The following is a 22433-nucleotide window of genomic DNA, read 5'->3' on the forward strand; positions in this document are numbered from 1 at the left end:
CTCCACAGACCTGAGGGCCCACTCCCCTGTAATATTGCAAATCAAGTCTTTGTTTTACAATAACACACAAAAAAAATTCTTAGCCATTCCACTATTGTGAAGATAGAAGCCAGCGAAACTGTGACTATGGTGGGTCTGCTGTAGTGAATATTGCTATAGTGAATTATTATTATTATTATTATTATTATTATTATTATTATTATTATTATTATTATTGACTATATTGAGCGTCTTCGGCATGTTCGTCAAAGAGCAAGGACACCGGCGTCTTGTTTTCGCCCGGTGCGAGTAGTGCGTTTGCTGCGCCAAGTCCGCCATATAGACTATAACATATCAGCCAAAGCGTTTATAACCGCGGCACACTGCACGGCATCGTCAGGATCCTGCAAGATGTGCTTAAACGAGCGTCCGTCCCATAGCCAGCCCAAAGGGCAACTGCTGATAACAGCGTTAGCGCGATCTCTACGTCACGAGACAAAGGGGCACAACGATTGGTGGGACTTGCCGCCGCCGAGTATCGCAACACTTGTGAAGGAGGCATCGGCGGTGGCGAGGGGTATAACAATGGGCCATCCATCATCCGTTTTGACATCTGTGCTAAGGCACAACTGGCGGGAAACCGTCACGCACATGGAGCCGAACAATGCTGATGATAGTTTTTTTCTACACGCGGACACTATCCTGGGGGAACTAGCTCTTATAACAGCTTTGCTGTAAAAGAAAAAAATTGTGTAAGTGATACATGAGGCATGAATCGTGCCCCCACACTCACAATCAGAGTTGCGGAGTGGCAATTAACTCCGGAGTTGGAATGATTCCGGAATCATTCCACATTTGCCAACGCCCGGTATAATGCATCGAATGAGAGACAGAATAAACTTTATTATTCTCTCTCTCATTCGATGCAATGAGAATGGAAACAATTAATGGTCTGGCAGATGGAATGGGAATGGAAGCCCAATATTCCGGAATGGAGTTTGAATATAAAATGAACACATAATCCAGAAGCTCTAAGCGGTGATATTAAGCAAGCCTGCTAAACTAGGCTTGGCCAATTTATTACATTTCTCAATTTTTACTCAATAAGGTTCTTTCAGTACCTACCTGCAGGGGACTACCTCTGCCGCAGTAATTATAAACAATACGGTATGCTACACATTCTATACTTCTGATTACCCGGAAACATTTCTTTGTTGCAAATAAAGTTGATGTGCATTTAAAAGGCAGCAACTTTTAGTTAATGTTAGCTTCTTAATTTGACGTTGAGGAGATCGTTTACTCCTAAGTTTTAGTGAACTAGTTAAGTTGTCAAGACTTTTTCGATTTACCATGAGAATGCTTGACCTGCGACAAAGGGATGCAGGCCAAAAATGGCCACCTCACCAACGGTTGCACCCTGCACGAGTAGAGGGCGATTTGAAAAGCGCGCCATGTTTTTTCACACTGTCACGTATCCTGAAGACGCGATAACAGGCGGTCAGAGGGGTGTGCTGAAAAATGGTGCCACTTAATTATGACAGTAAATGTGAGGGGAAAAAAAAACGCAACTTCAGCGATTCCTTTGGCTCTGAAATCATTTATTGCGACAGCAGCATTTTCCGTGAAGACCACGATTTTGATTTTGCTTTACTACTTTCCCCCCAAATAATTGCGCTCACCTACTATGGGAAAAGCGGTGTAAGATTTTGTGCTTTGCCTTGAAAAGATAAGTAGCCACAAAGCGATTTTTTAAACGATAGTTCCCTATCGTAAAAGAAAGTTCTAGGCCAATGCTCCTAAAGGAACTATGCACAGATGGCTATAGCTGCGTTCAGGTTCCCGAGATCTATGGACCTACCATAAATTCAACAATAGACTTTAAACACGTACGCTACACCCCTAGGATTACCGTTGGATCTTGCATGCATGCACTTTATTAACGCGATAGCGTTAAGGACCCCGTGTCGTAGAAAATCCGGCGTCCGTGGCGGAGAAAATAATCCCGAACCACCCCGACCGCGCAAGCCCCCCGCGTGGCGCAAGGTGTTAGTGAACAAAAATGGTATTTCTCACAGTAAATCCGTAGAGAAATGGTAAAGTACGACTTAACCACAACCTACAGACATGGTGGCGTCGGATTGTAATTTGAATGTACGAGAAAACATAATTTTGTTACGAGGAAACTCCAACACAAACCCCCTTTCCAGCAGTTAGACCATACCAACAGCGGCACGCTCGGGTAGGTTGCTTGCGAAAATCCTATCCAGATGGCGCTCGCACCCTCGGCAGGTCAAATTTAGAGTTACTGTATATGCTCCCTTTGGTAGCACATACAGTAACTCTAGTCAAATTAGGACACGCGCGCGCGTCGGGGCAATAGCAAACAATTAATAAAATAAAAAGAAAAGTCCTAGGGCCTTCACATTTTAATGTAAGGCGACTTATATTTCCTCTGGAAAAACGTCTTCCCAGCAATGCATTTCTGTTTAAAAGTGAAGCCGACTTTAAGGGTTGGTCTTTGTAAGCTGGCTTTCCCACGTTCTGTTGCAGTGAAGCCTACTCATAAAGAAAAAATGCGATGCGAACGGGGCCCAATAACGCTATCGCGTTCCACTCTTAAAGGCGAGGCTTAAGCGTCCTCTCATTTTTTTTTCTCAGCGCTTCTCTTTCTATCCCCTTCCACCGTGCAAAGTAGCTTTTATCTCTCTCTCTCTCTCTCTGTTTAAATAATCGCTGCGAGGCGATAAGTAGCAGGAACTTCACAGAGCTCGGCGGGCAGCCCTTCTAGATGCTCGCGGTGAAACGGGGAAAATTTAAAGTACTTAAAAAAGAAGTTGGGAAGTAGCCTAGTCAGGGCGGGTGTTTCCTGACGTGACGCAGGAGCATAAGCGCGATTATATAGTCTCCAGGAAGAACTCTAGGTGCGATTAGCGTCTCTGTACATGCTCCCCGTAAGGCACGATTAAAGTCAAGAACTTTAGGCGTTATTAGGCTCCCTGAATAGGACGTCTGACGTCTCGGGTATGAATCTGGCCGTCCTTTCGGCGGATCTCTCTCACCCCGATGGCTAAGACGACGTCATGTCGGAGGAGCGGCGTGCCAAGGCATGCGGGTTCCAGTAGACCTATCTTACGTTGTTTTAGAGCGCAGCTCTTAGGCGCCCGTTCCTGCAGCGAGCGTCGGCGTAACCGAGCGAACGAGCGCAGCGGATAAAAGAGTGAACGCGGAGCACTAGCAGGAGATGAAAAAAGCGGTGAGAGCAAAGAGAGCGCGAGGAGGAAAACGGAGGAGGAGGATATAGCGAAAGCGTGAAAAGAAAAGCCGCGCAAGACTCGCACTGCGGCGACGATGGTTACGAGATGGTGCCAGAGTAGCGCACATGGTCTGGAATGTTTGTATGCGGCGGCATCTGTGAATCGCGCCAATGCGTCACCCACGCGCTGCTTTTCGCGATCTTCCGGTTAGCGAGGCATTCGCACCATACTTTACTTCGTTTGCAACGTGCCGCAAGAGACAGATTGTCCACGCCAGCCAATATATTGCGAAATGAAAACACGTACAGAGCTGAGCTCAAATTTTGCATTAGGGAGTATCGTAATCTGTGAATTGTTTGCAATGGCGCTTACTATTAGTTTGCCTATAAGCTTGTTAGAGGTTCCATGAATGAAATAATCCTCGCCTTTCTTTTTCCCCCTTTTAAAAAAACTGAGTGAGATGTGAATAAAATTATAAGTGAAAAGGTAGAGGCAACTCAAAAGAAACCTCAAATGATGTGGGTAACAGCACTCTGGTAATGACACTTTCGGGGGAGAAGGGGGGGGGGGAGGCGGAAAACTTTGCAGGGGCTCCGGGGCCTGTAGACAGCACCTATGAACATGCAGGCCCATTTCAGAGAGATACTGCAATGACTTATAATGTGTTGTCCATAATCCACCTTTCATAGTCTTCGGACACTGGGCAATCTTCGTATGGTTGACCCCAAGCACAAGTGATGGCTGGTGTAATTAAGGGCCGCATTGGCCCGAAGTCTCCGGAGAGGTATGAGAGTAGGCTATACTACCAGAAACCACCCTGAATTGACACTATTTCAAGCCTCTCATCATAAAATGGCTGCTCTCAAATTGGAGTCTACTTGGAATTTCATGGGCAACATTTTTTCAAAGTGATTATTTAAAATTTTATTTCCCGCACCTTCTTAGTTCGGCAAGAGTTGCAAATTCACAGTTGCTGACATTGCAAACCATGATCCACTCCGCTCCCTGCCTCGTTTGCTAGATAGCCACACTTTATAGTCATGCTGCTGGCACAGTAAGCTTTTATCAAGGTGTATGTTACAATATGTATCATTTGCCATGTATTTCTGCTCAAGCGATTACGACAAAACGATTAATACGCTGTGTGCCCACTAAATTTTGTGCCTTGCAGCTGCAACAGGCAGCACACTTTTTTTTCTCCATTGATTTTTTTTTTTTCATTTTGGCTCGCAACTACACAGTAAAGGTGGAATGAGCTGTGCCTGCATGTATGTTACCAAGCGATCGCCGCGCTTTTCCTATATCTCCTGGCTTGTTGCGTCTTGTTTCCTCCCTGCCATCCTAATTTGTGCAGACTCCCCTGCATTCAACTTGTCTTTTATTTCCATACAGCTGTGGCACTCGCACTGGCACTACGCGCCGCCCGACATTTCTCATTTGCTCCTATGTGACAATGGTCAACTTGCCTTCACTCAACTATGTGTTGCTTCTCCCTTGCAAACTGTGCTTTGGCCTCTATGACATACTACAACGCGCACCACAAGTACTTTTACCTGAAAAAAAAAAAAAAGACGGTCAGAAGTTGAACGACCGCCATCCAAGCACACCACGCCGTCGGCTTCCCAACCACTCCATAGACTACTATTTGTCACGCGCTAATCCGTTTTCCAGCCGGCGCGCCCATGCTGCATTGCTCGTCGCGAAGGAGGCAGCTACGACAGTGGCGGCAGAGGTACCTGCTGCCCGTAGTAAGTTCTCTTCACCATGTCAACAAAGTCAAACTGTGCCGGGCATTGCCGGGGTTCCCGGAATGAATGGGGCATTACCGGTGCAACAGGTTGACTCCGATGGTGTACGTGGATGATGTCATGTGAGGATGTTGCGGTTGGAAGCGTGCGACAGGGCGAGATCTGTCACAGTAGGAAAGGAACAAAGCCTCAGAGGATACCGAGAGATCTGTGGCGTCTGGCTTAGTCAGCAGAAGGGGTTCGTTTAGTTCCCTATTCTGCCCCCAAGAGTTACAGGAATGTGGTCGTCTCGCCTTGTTAGTAGCAATCACATGTTTCCTGTATGAAGATCGTTTTTCTTATTCTTTCCATTTTGTAATTTACTTTGTTGAATTGTTACACGTCGTTTTTTAGCACCGAACACAGGACGAGAGATGAGGGAGAAAGAAAAGCACGTCTTTTACCTAGCCCCTCATACCGTGATGCTAAAATATGATATGAACCAAAACCAACTGCTTGCCTAAACTTTCACATTACTTTACTGCTCACCCTTATGTGATGCTTTCACTGCATTTCACAAGTGCTTTGTGCTTCGGCGGCAAGCATAACCTTTGGTCATGGTACGAGGCAACTTCTTATAGGCTTCAAGTTTCCCCTTTAATGACCTCGGAGAAGATGTAATCAGAGCTAGACTGATCATAGAGATGGTGGAATCAGAACTTGGCAGACCATGAAGCTAGTTTATTCAATGATAGTGACTTGGTGGGCCGATCCTTACGCCATGTGTCCTGGGAATGGTTTTAATGTGGTTTGATCGGCATGTTTGATTGGATGTGGTTTGTGACGAGAGCCGATCCTGTAGGCAGTGCAATCTTGATAATCATGATAATATGATCGCATTACAGTAAAAAATGTACCATTTAGACTTAGCTTCTTTGCCTCTTCTTCTGGGTTTGGTGTCGGTGGTTCACCGAGTAGACGTAGCAGGTGGTTTCCCACAGCTGTGGTGTGGGGAGAGAAAGTACAAGAATGCTCGTAGGACAAAGGACTTCTTGGCAGATAGACTCAACACAAGGTCCCCGCAGTCGCAGGTTGGGGGTATTTGATTGTCCACATGTTTGTCAGAGGTGTTGAAATGTTAAACATGCATCACTATGATTAACATTTCGTTGTGCGTACAATTCAGCTGAACTGAGTGCAACAATGTTGCAGAAGACCAGACAATAAACTGAACAAACAGGTTGAGAGGAACTGATCACGTTACACGCACATCGACACAATAGTGTCCCCCCAAAAGTAGAAGCTGATACACTGTTCAGCGCACAATACATCCTACATGAGCACACACAAATAGACCACTTGAAAAATTGATACTGTAGGCTGCCCTGAAATTTTTTTTTCCCAACCAAAACACTAGCTACTTGACTAGCTTTACACAATAAGGGCGGTGAGCCTGGTAGTAAATGCTTCAATTAGCTTCAATCAACTTCAACATACCTTTTTTTTGCATTTTTTAAGGTCCTCAAGGTCTCAATGACTCTTGTTGCAGGTTGCTGCGATGAGGAGGTGGGGGTGGGGGAGGGGGTGGGCGCTGCAATGGGCCTTGGCCCCTTCCTAGTGGGGTAACACTGTGTACGCCTATGGTCATGAGTCACTTCAGTATCATCACTGAACTATGACAAACTGGCATTCCTGCATCAATGCCCATCAAATGACTTGATAGCTGCATCAGCGTCATGTCAGCACCGGTATAACGTCAGCAGTTTATCTGTGCATTGTGCACGACATACTGCAATAGGCTGCTGTTTGTGATGTCAAAAAGCTGCATCACAATGTGACAGTCACCGTCAAGCTAGTTATAGATTTAGTAGGCTATTGGTTGCTGTCCCTTGTTTATATTGCATGCGGCCCACACAAGCCATTGCAAAAACAAGTGTTGGCTTTCATTTTATGAAAGAAGAGTGTAGGCATGCACAAATGCAAATTGTTTATTCATGCACTGCAAAATGTGCAAAAGAGCACTTGGACGATCTCGAGAAAATTGGCCCAAAAGGAGCCTCACCTCCTCTGAAGTACAACTGTGGTGCACGATTCTACACAACAACCAACTTAGCTTGCTGCTCTCAAGAATACTGACCAATATGGCCAACTCAATGAATCTGCTTTTGGTTCCTTGAAGTAAAATAGTACATAAAAGATCCACAAAATTCAATTAAGGTAGTCTCTAACCGGGAAACAACGCTAGTACAAGATAACAACAAACAGTCAGTGAATATCCTACTCATGAGTGAATCTCAAGCTCCTTCAGTGATAAAAGATCAGTAAATTCCTTCTCCTTGAGCAGGCTGTCCAGCAGCTTCAAAACTTTGGCAGTTGAGTTGTCCGAGAACTCCTGGTACATTCTTGCAACATTATCACGAGATTTGCTTAAGAGCTCTGAAAACAAACAAAACAAATTAGACAGAACCCGAAAATTGGGTGGGATGCACCTGTTTGCAGCCTATCTATCTACAGCTGTAGTAACAATTAAGTCCATAAAAAAAAAGCAATTACCTTCTTGTACCATAAAAATTAACGCATATCCTACACATTTTGGGAAACTATGTAAGTGAAGCTTTGGTTAGCTGGGAAGATGATAAGGCGCAGCATGATAAGAGACACAGTGTTGTTTTGTCACGTCTCGCACAGCGGATTTCATCAACAAAAGCATCCAGCAACTGCCTTCAGCTACGGCAGTGGACTTTACACATGCTTGTGAAGAAACGAGACTCAGTGCCACCACCGACCACAGCAACTAAACCTTTGGACGCCAAAATGAAGACTTCACTAAACAAAGCCTTCCAATCACAGAAAGCTCCGTCCCACCAAAACTATAAATTTCTGGTTCAGCAAATGTAGTTGCATATGAACGATGGTGTGCTTCTTTTTCAGGAGCAAAAGAGTGCTGACTAATTAGTGGAGTGCTGACCAGCAGAGAAACGACCCCACGCTGAGCCTATCGGAATATACAAAGATAAAAAGCCAAACCCCTAGGTAGGCAATGAAAACTTCCCTTTAAAACAAAAGCATCAACTGCATCCAGTCTGAACAGTTTAACACAATGAGTCACCAGCAACTATCCCAATGTGCTCATGCCATCCTGGAGGTGGAGGTGACCTGTGTGACAGCTAAAGCAGACGATAGTGAGCAAGAAAAGCACACATTCTTTGAGTGAAGCTTCAAGTCTCTGGATGATAGGGTCTCACATCTCAAAGTGACACCTGGACCGTGAGAGATGCTGCAGTGAAGGGCTTTGGATCAATTTCAACCAGCTGCCATTCTCTACTGTGAACCGTAATGCAAGCACAAAAGTGTTTTTGTATACCACTCCCAATAAAATAAGATTGCCATAGTGAACCTTCCTTTACAAAATATTGCACAGTATACTGAATGCATACTGGTAACTAAAATATTTTGCTTTTTGCTGCTGAAATGGCTGAAAATGGACTGATAATGGCATCAATGGTGGTACTTTGCATTCTCTGGGGGCTTGCTCGGATTTATGGCATGACAGAAAAGCTTGTGTCTCATTTAAAATGAAATAGTGGTTATTTATGTTTTTACGCCCTAATTTTTACTAAGCATGCATGCACAAAAATTTTCAAACTTAAGATGAATTGTAAGGCAGGTAAAGCACAAATAAAACACGGACAGGGGGGGAGAATGAGGGCATACAGAGCGCTGTGAAGATAAATGTTCGGAAAATTATGACTTTGGATATTAACTTAAATACGGAATATTTTTTTTTTCAACTTATAATATGTAGAAGTAACTTGGCAGTTAACCAACATAGAGATGGGAAAAGCATGGTTGAGAAGACAAACTGAAGTTAATACACCATACATTATGCTAGTGATGAAAACACATTGTTTAGCTCCATGAAGAAAACACTTATTTAAGTGGATAAGCAGATGTTCCAATTCCCAATAACTTTGCAAAGCATTTTCTGGCATTGAAAATACTACCATGTAGTACAAATGCCTCTTGCTATCTGCCATGTATGTGGGACTTAGGCCCTGTCAAGCCCACTTGAAGCTTTTTATCCATGCTCCTCAACACAATGGATGTTAGTTAAATTGAAAACCTGTGCTTTGGGTCCATAATGAATATAGCGGCATCGTAAGCAATAAAGAGGCTTGTGGTGGAATACATTAATTAGTACAATAAGGGGCGACAGATATTGAAACAGCCATAAAAGAAGATGCAAAAAGTGTGCATGCTGTACACTGACATGAACATGTCAATCAGATTACTACCATTACTGTAATCAGTTCCCAATGTAAAAATATAATTCTTCAAAGAGGTATAGATGATCCTTTAACATATCGAGACCATTTCATAGGTTATACAGAATGCTTTCAGAGGCACCTTTAAGGGACACGAAATGAAGGCACTCAGTAAAGCTAGACTGGTAGATTACAATAATCTAACAGTACTTTTGTTACTTTCATGAAGTATGGTGACTTGATAAATAAAAAAAAAATGATATACCATATAGACTTGTATAAGGGCCGCACCCGCGTAAGGGCCGCATCCGTGTAAGGTCCGCACCCATGGGCCATGTAAGGGCTGCACCCATGTAAGGACTCTACTCCTAACTTGGTAGCCCAAAATTTGGCAAAAAGTTTCCAATGGAGAAGCAATTGCGTTCGGTGCCCCAATGCCGCGCGTGCACTTCGGCAAATTTATTACGCATTGCGTACTTCCACGTGCCACTACTAGATGGCGAAAGCCAAGTCGCTGGCTGCACCAGCTCCATTTTGACCAAAAGGTGTGGTCCCGTGAAAGGGCCGCACCTCCTCAAAATTGTGAAAAAAAAAAAAAAAAAGTGAGCCCCTTACACGAGTCTATACGGTGCGCAGTTTCTAGTGCAGTTTCCTTTGGCACAAAGGCTGTAACAATTATCGGTCGAGACCAGACAATTCAAATAAAATAAAATAAAATAAAACAAAATAATAGAAAATACCACTACATTTGAAAACAAAACAGTTTGGCTTGGCAACCTCTGTAGACTTTTCAAGCACAAATGACTCACCCCAAAGAGAGTAAAGATAAAGACAACATCCAGGACACATCACATTGACTTCATTTGTGCTATGATTTGTGAGTGAGAGAAATGGAGAATGATAGGTCTAACTTTTAAACAAAGTTTTCTTTCCTGAAGAAGTCATTTACATACTTCAAGCAAATGCTGAGAGAGTACCAAGAGGATAAACTACAGCTTTAACAACAATTCAATGTCTGCCTTCGACCTGCATGCAGTAATAGTGCGGTTGCAAGGAGCCTACCTAGAAGTGATGACTTTCCTTGTGTTCTCTTAAAGGCACTGGATATATTGCACTCGTGTTCCAATGCAGCCCGTGCCATATCGGTTAAGTCTTCGGATTTTGCCAGGGACAGGAGGTGGCATATTGTGGCACACAACTAGGAAGAACAAGTAAAGAACGGCTCGCTGAAGGCACACACACACACACACACACACAATCCTGACTGCCATGGCCACCTTCATCTGAAGGCCCCCCTTTCAAGAAATAGAAGTAGAAAAAAAAAAAAAGAAAGGAAAAGAAGAAAGAGGGAGGGGACATCTGACACAGCATGTTTGTGGCAACTAAAAGTGAGAGCATCTGAAGGCTGTTCTTTTTTAAATCATAAATTTAGGGTGCACATTACAATCCTGGACACATCAGATTATAAAAAATAGTAAATATTCTCATGCCTCCATAGAATGTACCCCAAAGAAATGGGATTTGCGATGTAGCTATCTTTTTACATTCCGATTTCCTTTAAATTAAACTGTAGATAGGAATAATTAATTACAATATGCAGCAGTTCCTATGCCTACGGGTTTGTAGCCACTGCTTTGCACAACAGCCATTTGATAATCGCTTAGAAAATATTCATCCTAAATCAATAATAGCTTCGAAATAAAAATCCACTATTTGCACATGCCTAATGAATGCCCATATGTGAAAAGATTCAAATTCTATTATGAATCAGAAGTGCAGTTTTCAGATGTGGGATTTGTGAAACACTTAGTGTCTGCGTGACAATATGAAGGTCCGCAATGCCTAGGCGACAAGGCAAAATTGTAGTATGTGCACATAAACAGGAAAAAAAAAAAAAAAAAGAATCAGCCCCCCAAATGAAAGAATACACTCAGTCAATGCTCCAGTTTAGGCACATTGTCAAAAAAATGGAGAAAAATGGGACCATAAGGCAGACTCAAACGATGGTGACCTGTCCCTCTCATCTTCAGCTCACTGTTTTTGACAGGTGAGGTCAGTAGCGAGATTTAGAAACAATGGCTGCAAGTGGCTTGCATAAGCTAAAGGGAACTTAGTGAACTCAAATAATTCTGTGATGCACTGCACATACAAAGAACCCCAACTCTTTTGTACATGACGCAGATAGTGTCTGCCAACTTTAGGTCTGCTATTTGGGTCTGCTATATGTATTTCTAAAATCGTTTAATTGCAGCCTTCTTTCCTAACACATTTTGCTAGTCAAAATTGACATAACAAACATGAATATAACAAATTAATGGCTATAACAAAGTAAATTGAAAATGTTTCTTGCCAATACCAGCATGCAAGAATAAGCATGCATGTGCTCATAACAAATATCTGACATAATGAAGGTATTTTTATGTCACACGTAACTTCATTATAACAAGGTTTGCCTGTGTCATTGCTATCACAAAAAAAAAAAAAAATCGGTCTTACTTATGTGTTTCCCTGCTAACTTCTTTTTTTTTTGTGGTGCCTTGCGTAATAGGTAGTAACATTTTTCTTCTTTTTTATATTAAATGTGAGAGCATTGCTTTGGCTACCCTACCCCACCTTGGTTGGTCTATGTCGCCTTGATGTGATGGTCGCATAAAAAGAAAATCAAGCCCCTACGAGGAATCAAACACAGGCCTGTGGCATGCCATGCGATACCTATCCTTGGTGCCATACCAAAACTTGAGAAGGGGTGTGGAATAAATGCTACAGTAAAGCAGAAAAGCACAGCCACTGTTATGATATCGATGTGCATGCATGGCTTGTGCGTGCAGGGTTAGGAGGCCGCCAGAGATGTGGAGTGCATTTGGCTGCAAAAGTGACGAAGCCAAACGGATGCACTGTCACGCTCCACTCAACTGGCTGCAATGGAAGTTGAATAAAGTACCCCATGTGTGTCGTGCAAATTCTCTGAGATAACTTAGACAATCATCGAAGATGGGTTCTGCCGTGAGTTGGAACCTGCACCTCACAGGAAAAACTCACCTGCTCCCTCAGTTGTTCTTGGTGCTGCAGTTCTCGATAGTCAACTGATTGCTTGGTGCCTTCGAGAGCGGTCAGTGTACCGCACCACACGGTTTGCATGTGGCCGCCATAGGTGTCACGTACTTTAGGCACTGACAGGGCTGCTGCCGCTTGTATGCGCACCTTGAAGTTGCTACAGGTGTTGAGGCTTGATAGTAGGGCACCAAAGATAGAAGCCTGGAAGGCATACACAAGCAGCAATATGCTACATGCTATATTATTTTACCTCACAAGGAGTCCGTGCACAAGAGCTAAGATTCGGTATTTTTCATAAGCGCTTGAGGCAGCACTTTGGACCTGGAGAAGACCTGAAACAGTACACTCTAAGAAAAATTGGCACCCTTTGGGGGTTATCTTGTCCACAAACAATTACTGTCATCTATCTTGTCTGCATTTGATGTGGATAGTCACCAATGACAGTCACACACAGATGACTGTCAGAAATGCTGTCAATGAAGCATTTAAAAACAGTACTGTTTGAAATATCCTAAGGTAAGTTTACAGAAGTATGGCTCACTATTAGCTCTGAAATGTCAACAACAAGCTAATATAGTATATTAGTGTTAAAAATTGTGAGCACTTCATGCTATTAAAATATATATATATATATATATATATATATATATATATATATATATATATATATATATTTGAACCACTGACTTGTGTCTGTGGGAACAACTAGGCAGTAGGGTTAGGCAATCTGCAAAGGCACCTCAAGACACTGCCCATAAGCACATTGTTCTAGGAAGCTCGGAGGTCTATGTAACTTATGCTAAAATTTACTAAAATGCCATCTTTGACTAGAGCCATAACCAATCCAAGGATACAAATACTTGTGTAATTTTAGTGTTCCAAAGCTGTAGAGATGGAAAGGCAAAGTTAAACCACTTCCAAAGGTCATAGTGCTTAACCTCTTGCACAAGCTTTGCCATGAGACCTGGTGACAGCTCTCGTAGGTTGCAACGGTTTCATAATTTTCAGTTATTGCTGCGCATTTGCTTTTTGTCAGCTGAGATCCGACATGATCGAGTCAGAAGTAAAAACACTGCTGCATTATGATGTGGATGGAATGCAATATAATGCTGAAGCACTGAGGTCTTTTTAGCCATTAATAAGTCAGAGTAACCAAAATTAACCTATAAGTCTACTACACTCTCATAGCTGAAGCCTAGTTTGAGGACATCAAACTCCCATCCATACGTACCACATCAACATGGCCTGTGGCGACGACGTCAGTGCTTCCCAACAGACAGCCCAAAGAGTAGCAAGCATTCCAGCGCACTTTCATAAGACCTGCGCTGAGGCTCTGGATCAAACATGATGTTGAACTGATGGCAAGATTTCTGATGCTTTCGTTTTCTGAGTGGGAAGGTTTGGAAGAAAGAAAGGGGTAACCAACAGGGTGAATATTCACAGCAAGTCACCACAGTGTGGCCAGCCATCAACTAAGTACTGATTTTTACAATTCCATAGCTTCACATAGGAGATTAGTCTTTTTAAGGGAACTTCACATGTACATCATAACCAAATCATATCCATAGGTTAACCAAAAATTTAATTCTCCTATTTCTCTTAAGAGTGTTATGCAGTGTCCTTCCATATATTTTACAAACATGTATAGCCCTTATATTTGTCACAGCTCTAAAAAGGCCTAGATTAAAGCACATCTTTCCCAGGTGTTTCTAGTAACTGTAACCCTATGTTTTTTGTGGTGCCATAAACATTTAAAAACTATATCAAGGAACACTAATCTGAACAGCTTGTGAGACACAGAATTTTATGCAGCACTAGCGGATAGCTGTAAACGACCTATCAAGGTTACAGCACAGCTGTAAATAATGTAGCATAAGAGGCCACTCTAGAGTGATAGTTTAAGCTATCTGCGTTAAAACAGTTACCTAAATTCTTTGCTGAGACGAACTGTAGTAGGCAACCGAGCGCTCTGACCGCATTTGCCTGCATTTGGTTTTTGTCTGGCCGGACATGGATTGCTGCATTCCCGAGAAGACAGATGAAACTGTCAGGCACTTCAGATGCAACCTCTGACCCGCTCTTCCTGCAGCCAAAGGCACGAATGCACATATTAGAGTCAGTCAAGGTGGAAGTATGGCTGAGTTGGTCATAGCGCTGAAAGACAAGGACAGACAAGGAGACATAGGAAACGCAGCGCAGAACCTCTATTTCTGCCAAGATGGATAAGCCGTGGCAGTTCATGCAACCGTGAGTCATTTCTTCAGTTTTTGTTGTGCAGCAGTAAAGATACTGAAGTCACAGTCAGACCAGGAGATGGTAGACAGCCACGAGTTATCAAATTTTCTTTTTTAAATTTTTTTTTTCACTTTGTTCCTTCCATAGTTTTCCTCTTCTGCTGCTTGTTATTGCTAATGTGATTATGTTATTAATACAGTCAAACCAAGTTACAATGAACAGGCTTGTTTGATATACCTGAACTTGCCTTTAACGAACTTAAACGAACCCATGTGATGCATTTGTTATATATGTATATGAATTTGGTTGTTATCTCCATTGGGAAAAAAAAGCCAGGAAGAAGTCCATTTATTGAAAACAAACTACAAATAGTAGGCAGTAATTTTTTCCTGTGCCTTAAGTGTTCCTCAGCGTCAATAGAAATGGCATTCTCAATGTGCAAGATTGTCTGCGTAGTACTGGTGTAGCACATCCACTACAAAAGTACACCTTGAAATGCTGGGGGAGGTGGCTCCTCATCTGGCAGTGGCTGCCCGGAGTTCAATATATCCAATGCCTAGTTCTTTACGAGGAAGTTTTGTTACATGAGTATCGATTAGTATGATTAGCATGTTTGTTATAGAGACGTTCGTTTTATCTGGGTTCGTTATATTTGAGTTCTACTGTATTACTTTTTTGCACATTCCTGCAGAGTGGACCATATTAGCGACATTTGTTATTTTGCACATTCCTGCAGAGTGGACCATATTAGCGACATTTGTTACTTTGTGCTTTTGATACGTGTGCCCAATTATTAAATGTATTAATGTTCCATGCATATTGTTGACATTCTGTATACTACTGAATCTCTTAATTTACAATGTGTTTCATTGATGTGTACTACAAGTTTCATCAGACATTTGCACTTTGCAACCTAATCTCCTTTTTGTACACACCTCACAGTAAAGCTCCGCATATGGGGCACTTGAGCTATTTGATTGTAAACCTATTACAAACAAACAAACAAACAAACAAACAAACAAACAAACAACTAGACAGAAAATAAATAAATAAATAAATAAATAAATAAATAAATAAATAAATAAATAAATAAATAAATAAATAAATAAAGTAAGCCCCCACGCACTTCCTTTTATACTCTTCCCCTCATCGGCAAAACAGTTTTCATAGAAATATTCATACGTTGACCTCAACCAGCAACAAACAATAACAAGCAGTGACAACCATAGAAATCATCATCAACGAAGAAAATGGAGTTTCACCCAAAATTTTATGCTATGTTCCTGTAGCTACAATTAATTTATAAGCACTTGAAAAACAATATGTGAAGTGGTCATGATACGTAGAGAAGTAAGGCATGGATTTTTGAAAAGCTTAAAGGGGCCCTGAACCACTTTTTATAGAAGTCGAGAAATGCATTTGAAGTTAAATTAGACAATTTCAGAATACTTTGCCGCAAAAAGTATTGCAAGCGGAGTTATCGGCAATCAAACATCGCGTTAGTGGTGCTTCCGTTCCTTCTTCAATGACTTGCACTGCAAAGGCTACAGCAGAGCAGAGCGTGGCCACAACGCTCCGCCTACTGAACGTCACTGTTGCACGCAGTTCAAATTTGATTTTCGATGTTCACGTAGACGCCACTATTTCCGATTTTGGGGCCTACGACGTGCCGACGCGGTTGTCCTCAGTGAGCCGCAGTGCGCTCAGCCAGCGGACTCATCGCGGCACCCCACGGCGGCTGTGGTATCTACGCTACGCAGCAGACTGCAGCTACATGCAACTGCAGTGCATATGTGCAGTGTTTGCATTGTGCACGACAGGGCTTGAGTGCCTGGCCATGCTACATGGTGAGAACCATAGATAGCAGTCATACCGATAGATAGCAGCCACATACTTGTGCATTATGAAGCACTATCAATAGTTGAATACGAAGCAAAGTCTACCAAGGTGTCTAACCAGGAGCAGCCAGGATTGAGTGTGCGCTGGCAAGCGTACGTGCTGTCTGACCTTAAGTTTCCCGTGGTTATAGACTAGTTGAGTGTTCAAAACTAGTCGAAATTATTGAGACCCGATGGCTACGACACCAATAAACAGGGTGGCCAAAGTTTATTTCCTACGCGGGCGGCCGCGGCTGAGTGTGAGCAGACGATAGTTGGCTTCTTCTGAAAGTGCGTAATTATTATCGAAATTCTAAAGCAGATTTTTGCTTACTTCAGCCTGTTTATCAAACTGCTCCAATAAATATACACAGTAACAGTAAAAAGAAGCGCACTGATCCAAACACCCTTCTTGATTGGTGTAAGCTATTGGCCAATAGCAGTCGTTTATGGGAATCTGCTATATTACGAAATAAAGCGTCCAGAAAAGAGTGAGGAGCAGGCTTCAGTTGAAAAGAGAGCATTTGAGGGAAAGGTGACTTCGCGCTCCGCTTGCGAGCTCCACGCGTCGCGCACTACTGCACAACTTGACTGAGATGGTCACAGCAGCGTATGCTAACGGCGGACCGTGTTTTTTCACCAAGCCCGAGGGGTGGCTGAGGACCCCTTTAAGAACAAACTTTACATGACATCTTAGAATCTTTAGGAATTGAACACAATACTAAAATGTTAAGGTGGTTGTGAAGTGCACAACCACTTTACAGCAGTGCTAGCAACATAGTGAAAAGTAAAATGTTTTCCCACACTGCCATGCCATTATATGAATGTATGATTATGCAGTGTTTGCAGAAAGTGGCTTAATTCTTAATGCTTACCTTAATTCTGAGAGCATTTCAGTCACATTGCTGAGAGCCCACGATGCATTCATTCGTACACTGGCATCTTCAAGTGCTTCTACAGCAATTTCACCAACGTCCATTAGGAACAAAAGATCCTATGATTGGAAGACAAAACATGCAAAAGGGCAACAGCTATGAGTCTTATAACTCATGTATGACTTTTAACTCAGTTTCATACATAGCAGGCAATGCTGCAAAGGCTAGCAAGGCTTCTTTCACTGCAAAAAAAGAGTGCATGACATTTGAAAGAAAGACTTACTATTGGTATGCATCATGCAACTCTATGTGACATTAAGTCTCATACTTTTAGTGGCAAAATATGACGCAATCGTTACATCGACAGTGTCACAGATGCAAACCTACAGGGTATGTACGAAAAATACTGTCAATGAGTCAATAATAAAAAAAAAAAACGTTATTGATCAGATCGGTACAACACATTAAAAGGTTTCAAAATTGGCTCCTCCTGCATCGATACATCACAGTAGACCTCTCCAGAATGTCCTTTAGTGCCTGACTGACTGACTGAATAAACTTTATTGAAATCAGCAAGAGGTGGTGGCTGGGCCTAGGCCTCCCACGTGGGGACGTCGAGGTGTTGCCTCTTCGCCGCCTCGCAGGCTTGCTGGGTCGCCCAGAGTTGGTCGTCGAGGTTGGAGCTACGCAGGGCAGCGTGCCATCTCGACGAGAGGGTCGTGGGGTTAGTGTCGGGGAATTGTTGTGTACAGTCCCAAAGCATGTGTGGAAGTTTGGCTGGCTGTGTCTTGCAGATATGGCACGTGGGATTGGGGTAAATGTCTGGGTAGATCTTGTTGTAATGGTGTAACGAGGGGTAAGTATTGGTTTGTAGCAGGCAGAAAGTTGTAGCCTGTGCTCGGGATAGTTTGTTGTGTGGGCCGGGGAAAGTTCTACGCTCTAAGTAGAAGGATTTCACAAGGTCATTGTAGTGTGTCAGGCGATCCCTACCGGTGGGGGTAGCCTCCTGCAAGTGCGCTTCTCCTAACAGAGACGCGATCACTTTTCGCGTTATTGAAAATATTTAATGCTCACAAATTTGAAACAGCACTATTTTGGCAAATGCTGTCAAACAAGAGATTGAATCTGAAGGGCAGTACACTCCATGGAGGAAAAATCAGCAGGGTGCTCTCAGTTTTGCTTGCTGCAGCATGTGGATGGCTTGTGCAAACTGCGGCACGAGCCAAATTTTAGGATTTCTCAATCGGCTACAATGAATTCGATCCCAACCTACACTTGGATGAATCTTCACATTACAGTTTGAATTAACAAAATCTACCACACGCAACATCCACACTTCACGGAAAGACCCACCTTTGTGGCAGCAGCATGCAAGTCTTATTACTTTGCAATTTGCAGGTCCACACTGAAGGCATTTCATTCGTGCTCGCACGGTGTGGCGATGCGCGACTCTCACGCGTCCCCTGATGTGATTTTCCCCGCATGGCTCCCATCTTCTGTAATACGGCTTTGCCGCGTGACCTTACGGCGGCTGCGTATTGCGAGAGATGGCGCTAGTGTTGTGCGGCTAACGTCACCTAACGGCGGGGTTACTTGGGTGCAAAAGGGAGAAGGTGCTTGCACTTTGGCGTGGCGTCGGCGAGCAGCACGCATAGACTCTTTGAGCGTGCGCCAGCCCGCTTCGCGGACCGTCCCGAGAAGGCTTAGGAGCCTGACACCGGAATGGACGAACACGGATCGTTAGAACTCGCCACCGTTAACGTGACCGTACACGTGAACTGACTAGGCGGTGGTGTCTAGCATGGGGCGAACGTGTTCGCTCACTATCCAGTCGCAGTGAGTCGGACTTCCTCGATTTGTCGCGCGCCCATGTGAATGTTCTATGGGTAGTAATTCGGCTAGCATGCCTTAGTGTATGAAAGGTGCAATAAATGCCCTTTTGTTTGTTTGAACTACTGTGTTCTCATTCCTTTATCCCAAAAGCTCGTGTGAGACCCCACAACGGTTACACGTGCGTGGGAATGGACTTGGACGTTCTGCAAGCTGAAAGCCACTTTCGAAACTAATAGCATGTGTGTATTCATTACAATACCAACAAGACGCTGTTTAAATGGCCGATCGTCATACGTGGGCAACGAGACAGGCGGACATTGTGTCTGGTTGTGTCTGATGGCGCTAGTGTTGTGCAGCTAACGCCACATAACGGTGGGGATACTTGGGCGCAAAAGGGAGAAGGCGCTTGCTCTTCGGCGTGGCGTCGGTGAGCAGCATGCACGGACTTTTCGAGCGTGCGCCATTTCTTGCAATATGTAAAGCCACGCGGTGAAGCTGGATTACAGGAGAAGGGAGCCATGCGGAGAAAACCACATCAGGGGACGCATGAGAGTCCCGCATCTCCACACTGTGCGAGCACAAATGAAATGCCTTCACTGTGGACCTGCAAATTGCAAATTTGCCGAAGCAGGGTTAGAAGGGAAGGGCTGATAATGCAGGGACATACCGGCTGCGAGGTGTTGGAGCGCTGAGCGGCATGCAAAAAAGAGGCGCGCAGACTTCTTAGTGCAGTCGAGAAGCGAGGGTGACTGGTTCCAACAGGAAGTCGGTTCCGAAATCAGACACAATGTCCGCCTGTCCCGTTGCCCACGTATGACAATTGGCCATTTAAACAGCTGTATTGTTGGTATTGTAATGAATACACGGCAGGGCATGTTCATGTGCTATTCGTAGTAGCTGGTGGCATGGCACGTGTCCATACAGGCTAGTTTGCTTCCGCGGTGCATTTACCTTTCTACCATCCATTTCTACCATTTCTACCTTATGCACAACAGACACACTTAGACACGTGCGTGGCACACCGCGATCTTGTGTACGGGTGACGCAGGCTTTTAGGGTTAGCTTTGCTATCAGTATATCAAAGACCATGCTGCAGCACGAGAAACTTTCAACGTTCGTGAGCCAAAAATACGTAAACTTTTGTTCGTTTGAAACAGCCCCGGAGAAGTAGATCGTTAAGTTTGCGCTTTCCATGATTTCGGGAAACTGTCCGTATGAGTGGAGGTCTCAGATGAGCTTTAGATAGGCCTACTTTACATTTTGAATTATCGATATATCAAACTATTTTGCGATCCCTTTTGAGTTTGACATATCCGGGATCGACCTGCATGTACAAAAACACAGGGGTGCCACCATAGAGCAATAACGATAACAGCGACCTGCTTAATGATTAAGCCCTTGAAGTATCACTGTTCATTAGAGTGACTAGTAAGTTATCAGAATATACTTAGTGTTAATTTCTCACACATAAACAATGTACTCCTCACCTCCCGTAGTGATGTGTACATACAGAAGATGCTGAGGCACCTGATGGCAGCGTTACGCACAAAGGCATCTTCCGTCCGTTCCACAACATTTCCATTGCTGTCAGGTGACCGTGCAAGGCCAAGTAGCACCGTGATGCACAGCACTCTGCGGTCATCCTGAAGAGAGGAGTAATGCCATTAGGATGCAAATGGCTGTTGAAGAACTGTGCCCAAAGACAGGCTTTCGAGGGGGGGGGCATTGTTGATTCACTTGGCAAGCTGCAACATAAACTGCTGACTAAGGTGCAAGGATGCATTATGAAGCATTATGGAAGACGATAGCAGTGGTATACTGACAGACATAATATTTGGTGCACGCATTGTATAAATGCATAGAGCAGGTGCATACAGCGGTATTTAGTGTTACTGGTGGTAACAAGCACTGAACCAACAATGAAGGTGCAATTCTGCTAGAAATGTCTAGGGATGAACCTGTGTATGAACAGTACGATCCACTGATAAAGGAAACAACCACCTAGTAATAAACCCAACATTTGGGTTTTCTAATGCCGATAATTGTTGCTGTCACGGTATCTTTAACTATGTATATCATTGCAGTGCTTTTTGTGCTGTTGTCTTTACACACATTGTTTTTTTCCTAGTTTTATTGTTGTGTAATGCCTTGTAAGTGCTTCAGCCTCCCCGCTCCCCAACTCTGCGATTAGGGTCTTTCAGAGAAAATAAATGATAATGATGATGACAATAATAACTGGAACATTGCTGTTACCAGAAGGAAGTGGCTGATCAGATCCGTGGTGAGCACATTTAACATACGGTATTGGACATCAGCATTATCATCAGCCTATATTTATGTCCACTGCAGGACGAAGGACTTGTATTTGGTACATGTGCTTTTATATCATATCTCAGTGATAATCAAAAGCAGAATATTAAGTGCATGTTCCCTTTAACAGTTGGCCATACTGAACTATCAGCACAAATTTAAATACCAACAATTTTTGAACTACTACTCCGTGTTCCGTTTCCAGGTTCACCTGCATTTTAACAGTGGATTAATTCAGACTCCAAAACATGCTCTTGGGACTACCCCTTGTTTATAAACCGGCCACAAAGTGATTACACATCACAATTCCATGTAATAAGGCGTAACGGGGAATCTAATCACTTATTTCCTGTTTGCGATACAATTTATACTGATGGAACAATGGTTAATGCTCCTCCTTTTTACATTCACATCAGAATGGTAACTGAAGGATTGGTACACATTTCAACCCTTTCTGTGCCAAGGAGGAATCTCACTCGTCCAGACATTTCCTTTCGTCTACTGAGTGCCACGGATGAGTGGCAGTCGCTTTATCTCTACTGTGTGAATGCTGCACAATTAAGTGGAACCAGTATCCCAGAAAATCAACTTTTGAGGGCACAGTTGGCAGAAATGAAACAGAAGTTTGGCTCCCCCGGGTTTTGAAAATGACGGCACAGAGGGATGCGGCTGCCGTGACGATGGCCGCCTTTTCACTGCCAGAATTGTAGTGTTTTTGGATGTTTCTTCACCTCAAGTAAAGAATTAGACTTGGAAAGCTCTAGAGAGTTATGTATTTGCCACTGGGTATTTGCCACTGGCAAATACCCAGTGGCAAACGCCCAGTTGAAAATATCCCGCGGCCCAAGCTGGCGTAAAAGAAGTTATAAATGGACATTATATCGAAAAGTGTGCTAAGTTCCCAAAGAATGCTAATCACATTAAAAGATGGCATGGAAAGGGTTAAACAAGCTTGATTCTTTTCAGTGCTGTTCACAACAAGACTTTTCTCTAAGGCTGCCTGTATTAGATTCCTGTTAAATTT

At 43.4% G+C, this 22433-nt stretch overlaps 1 protein-coding gene across 2 annotated transcripts in view; it reads right to left on the reverse strand.

Annotated features, from left to right (window-relative positions):
- Positions 1-6934: 6934 nt before the first annotated feature.
- LOC119446704 (HEAT repeat-containing protein 6) overlaps positions 6935-22433 on the reverse strand; it is a 48765-nt gene continuing 33266 nt past the window's right edge. The window contains exons 18-24 of one of the 2 annotated variants that reach the window (XM_037711215.2): positions 20587-20742; positions 17267-17385; positions 14205-14362; positions 13511-13665; positions 12265-12480; positions 10288-10423; positions 6935-7396 (exon numbers count right to left, since the gene is read on the reverse strand). In XM_037711215.2, coding sequence (XP_037567143.1) covers positions 7242-7396; positions 10288-10423; positions 12265-12480; positions 13511-13665; positions 14205-14362; positions 17267-17385; positions 20587-20742 — 1095 coding nt within the window. In that variant the 3' untranslated portion in view covers positions 6935-7241. The remainder of the gene's footprint in view (positions 7397-10287; positions 10424-12264; positions 12481-13510; positions 13666-14204; positions 14363-17266; positions 17386-20586; positions 20743-22433) is intronic. The other variant, XM_049664338.1, reaches the window with a different exon arrangement.

This window comes from Dermacentor silvarum, chromosome 3, assembly GCF_013339745.2.
Source record: "Dermacentor silvarum isolate Dsil-2018 chromosome 3, BIME_Dsil_1.4, whole genome shotgun sequence".
Classification (NCBI taxonomy): domain Eukaryota; kingdom Metazoa; phylum Arthropoda; class Arachnida; order Ixodida; family Ixodidae; genus Dermacentor; species Dermacentor silvarum.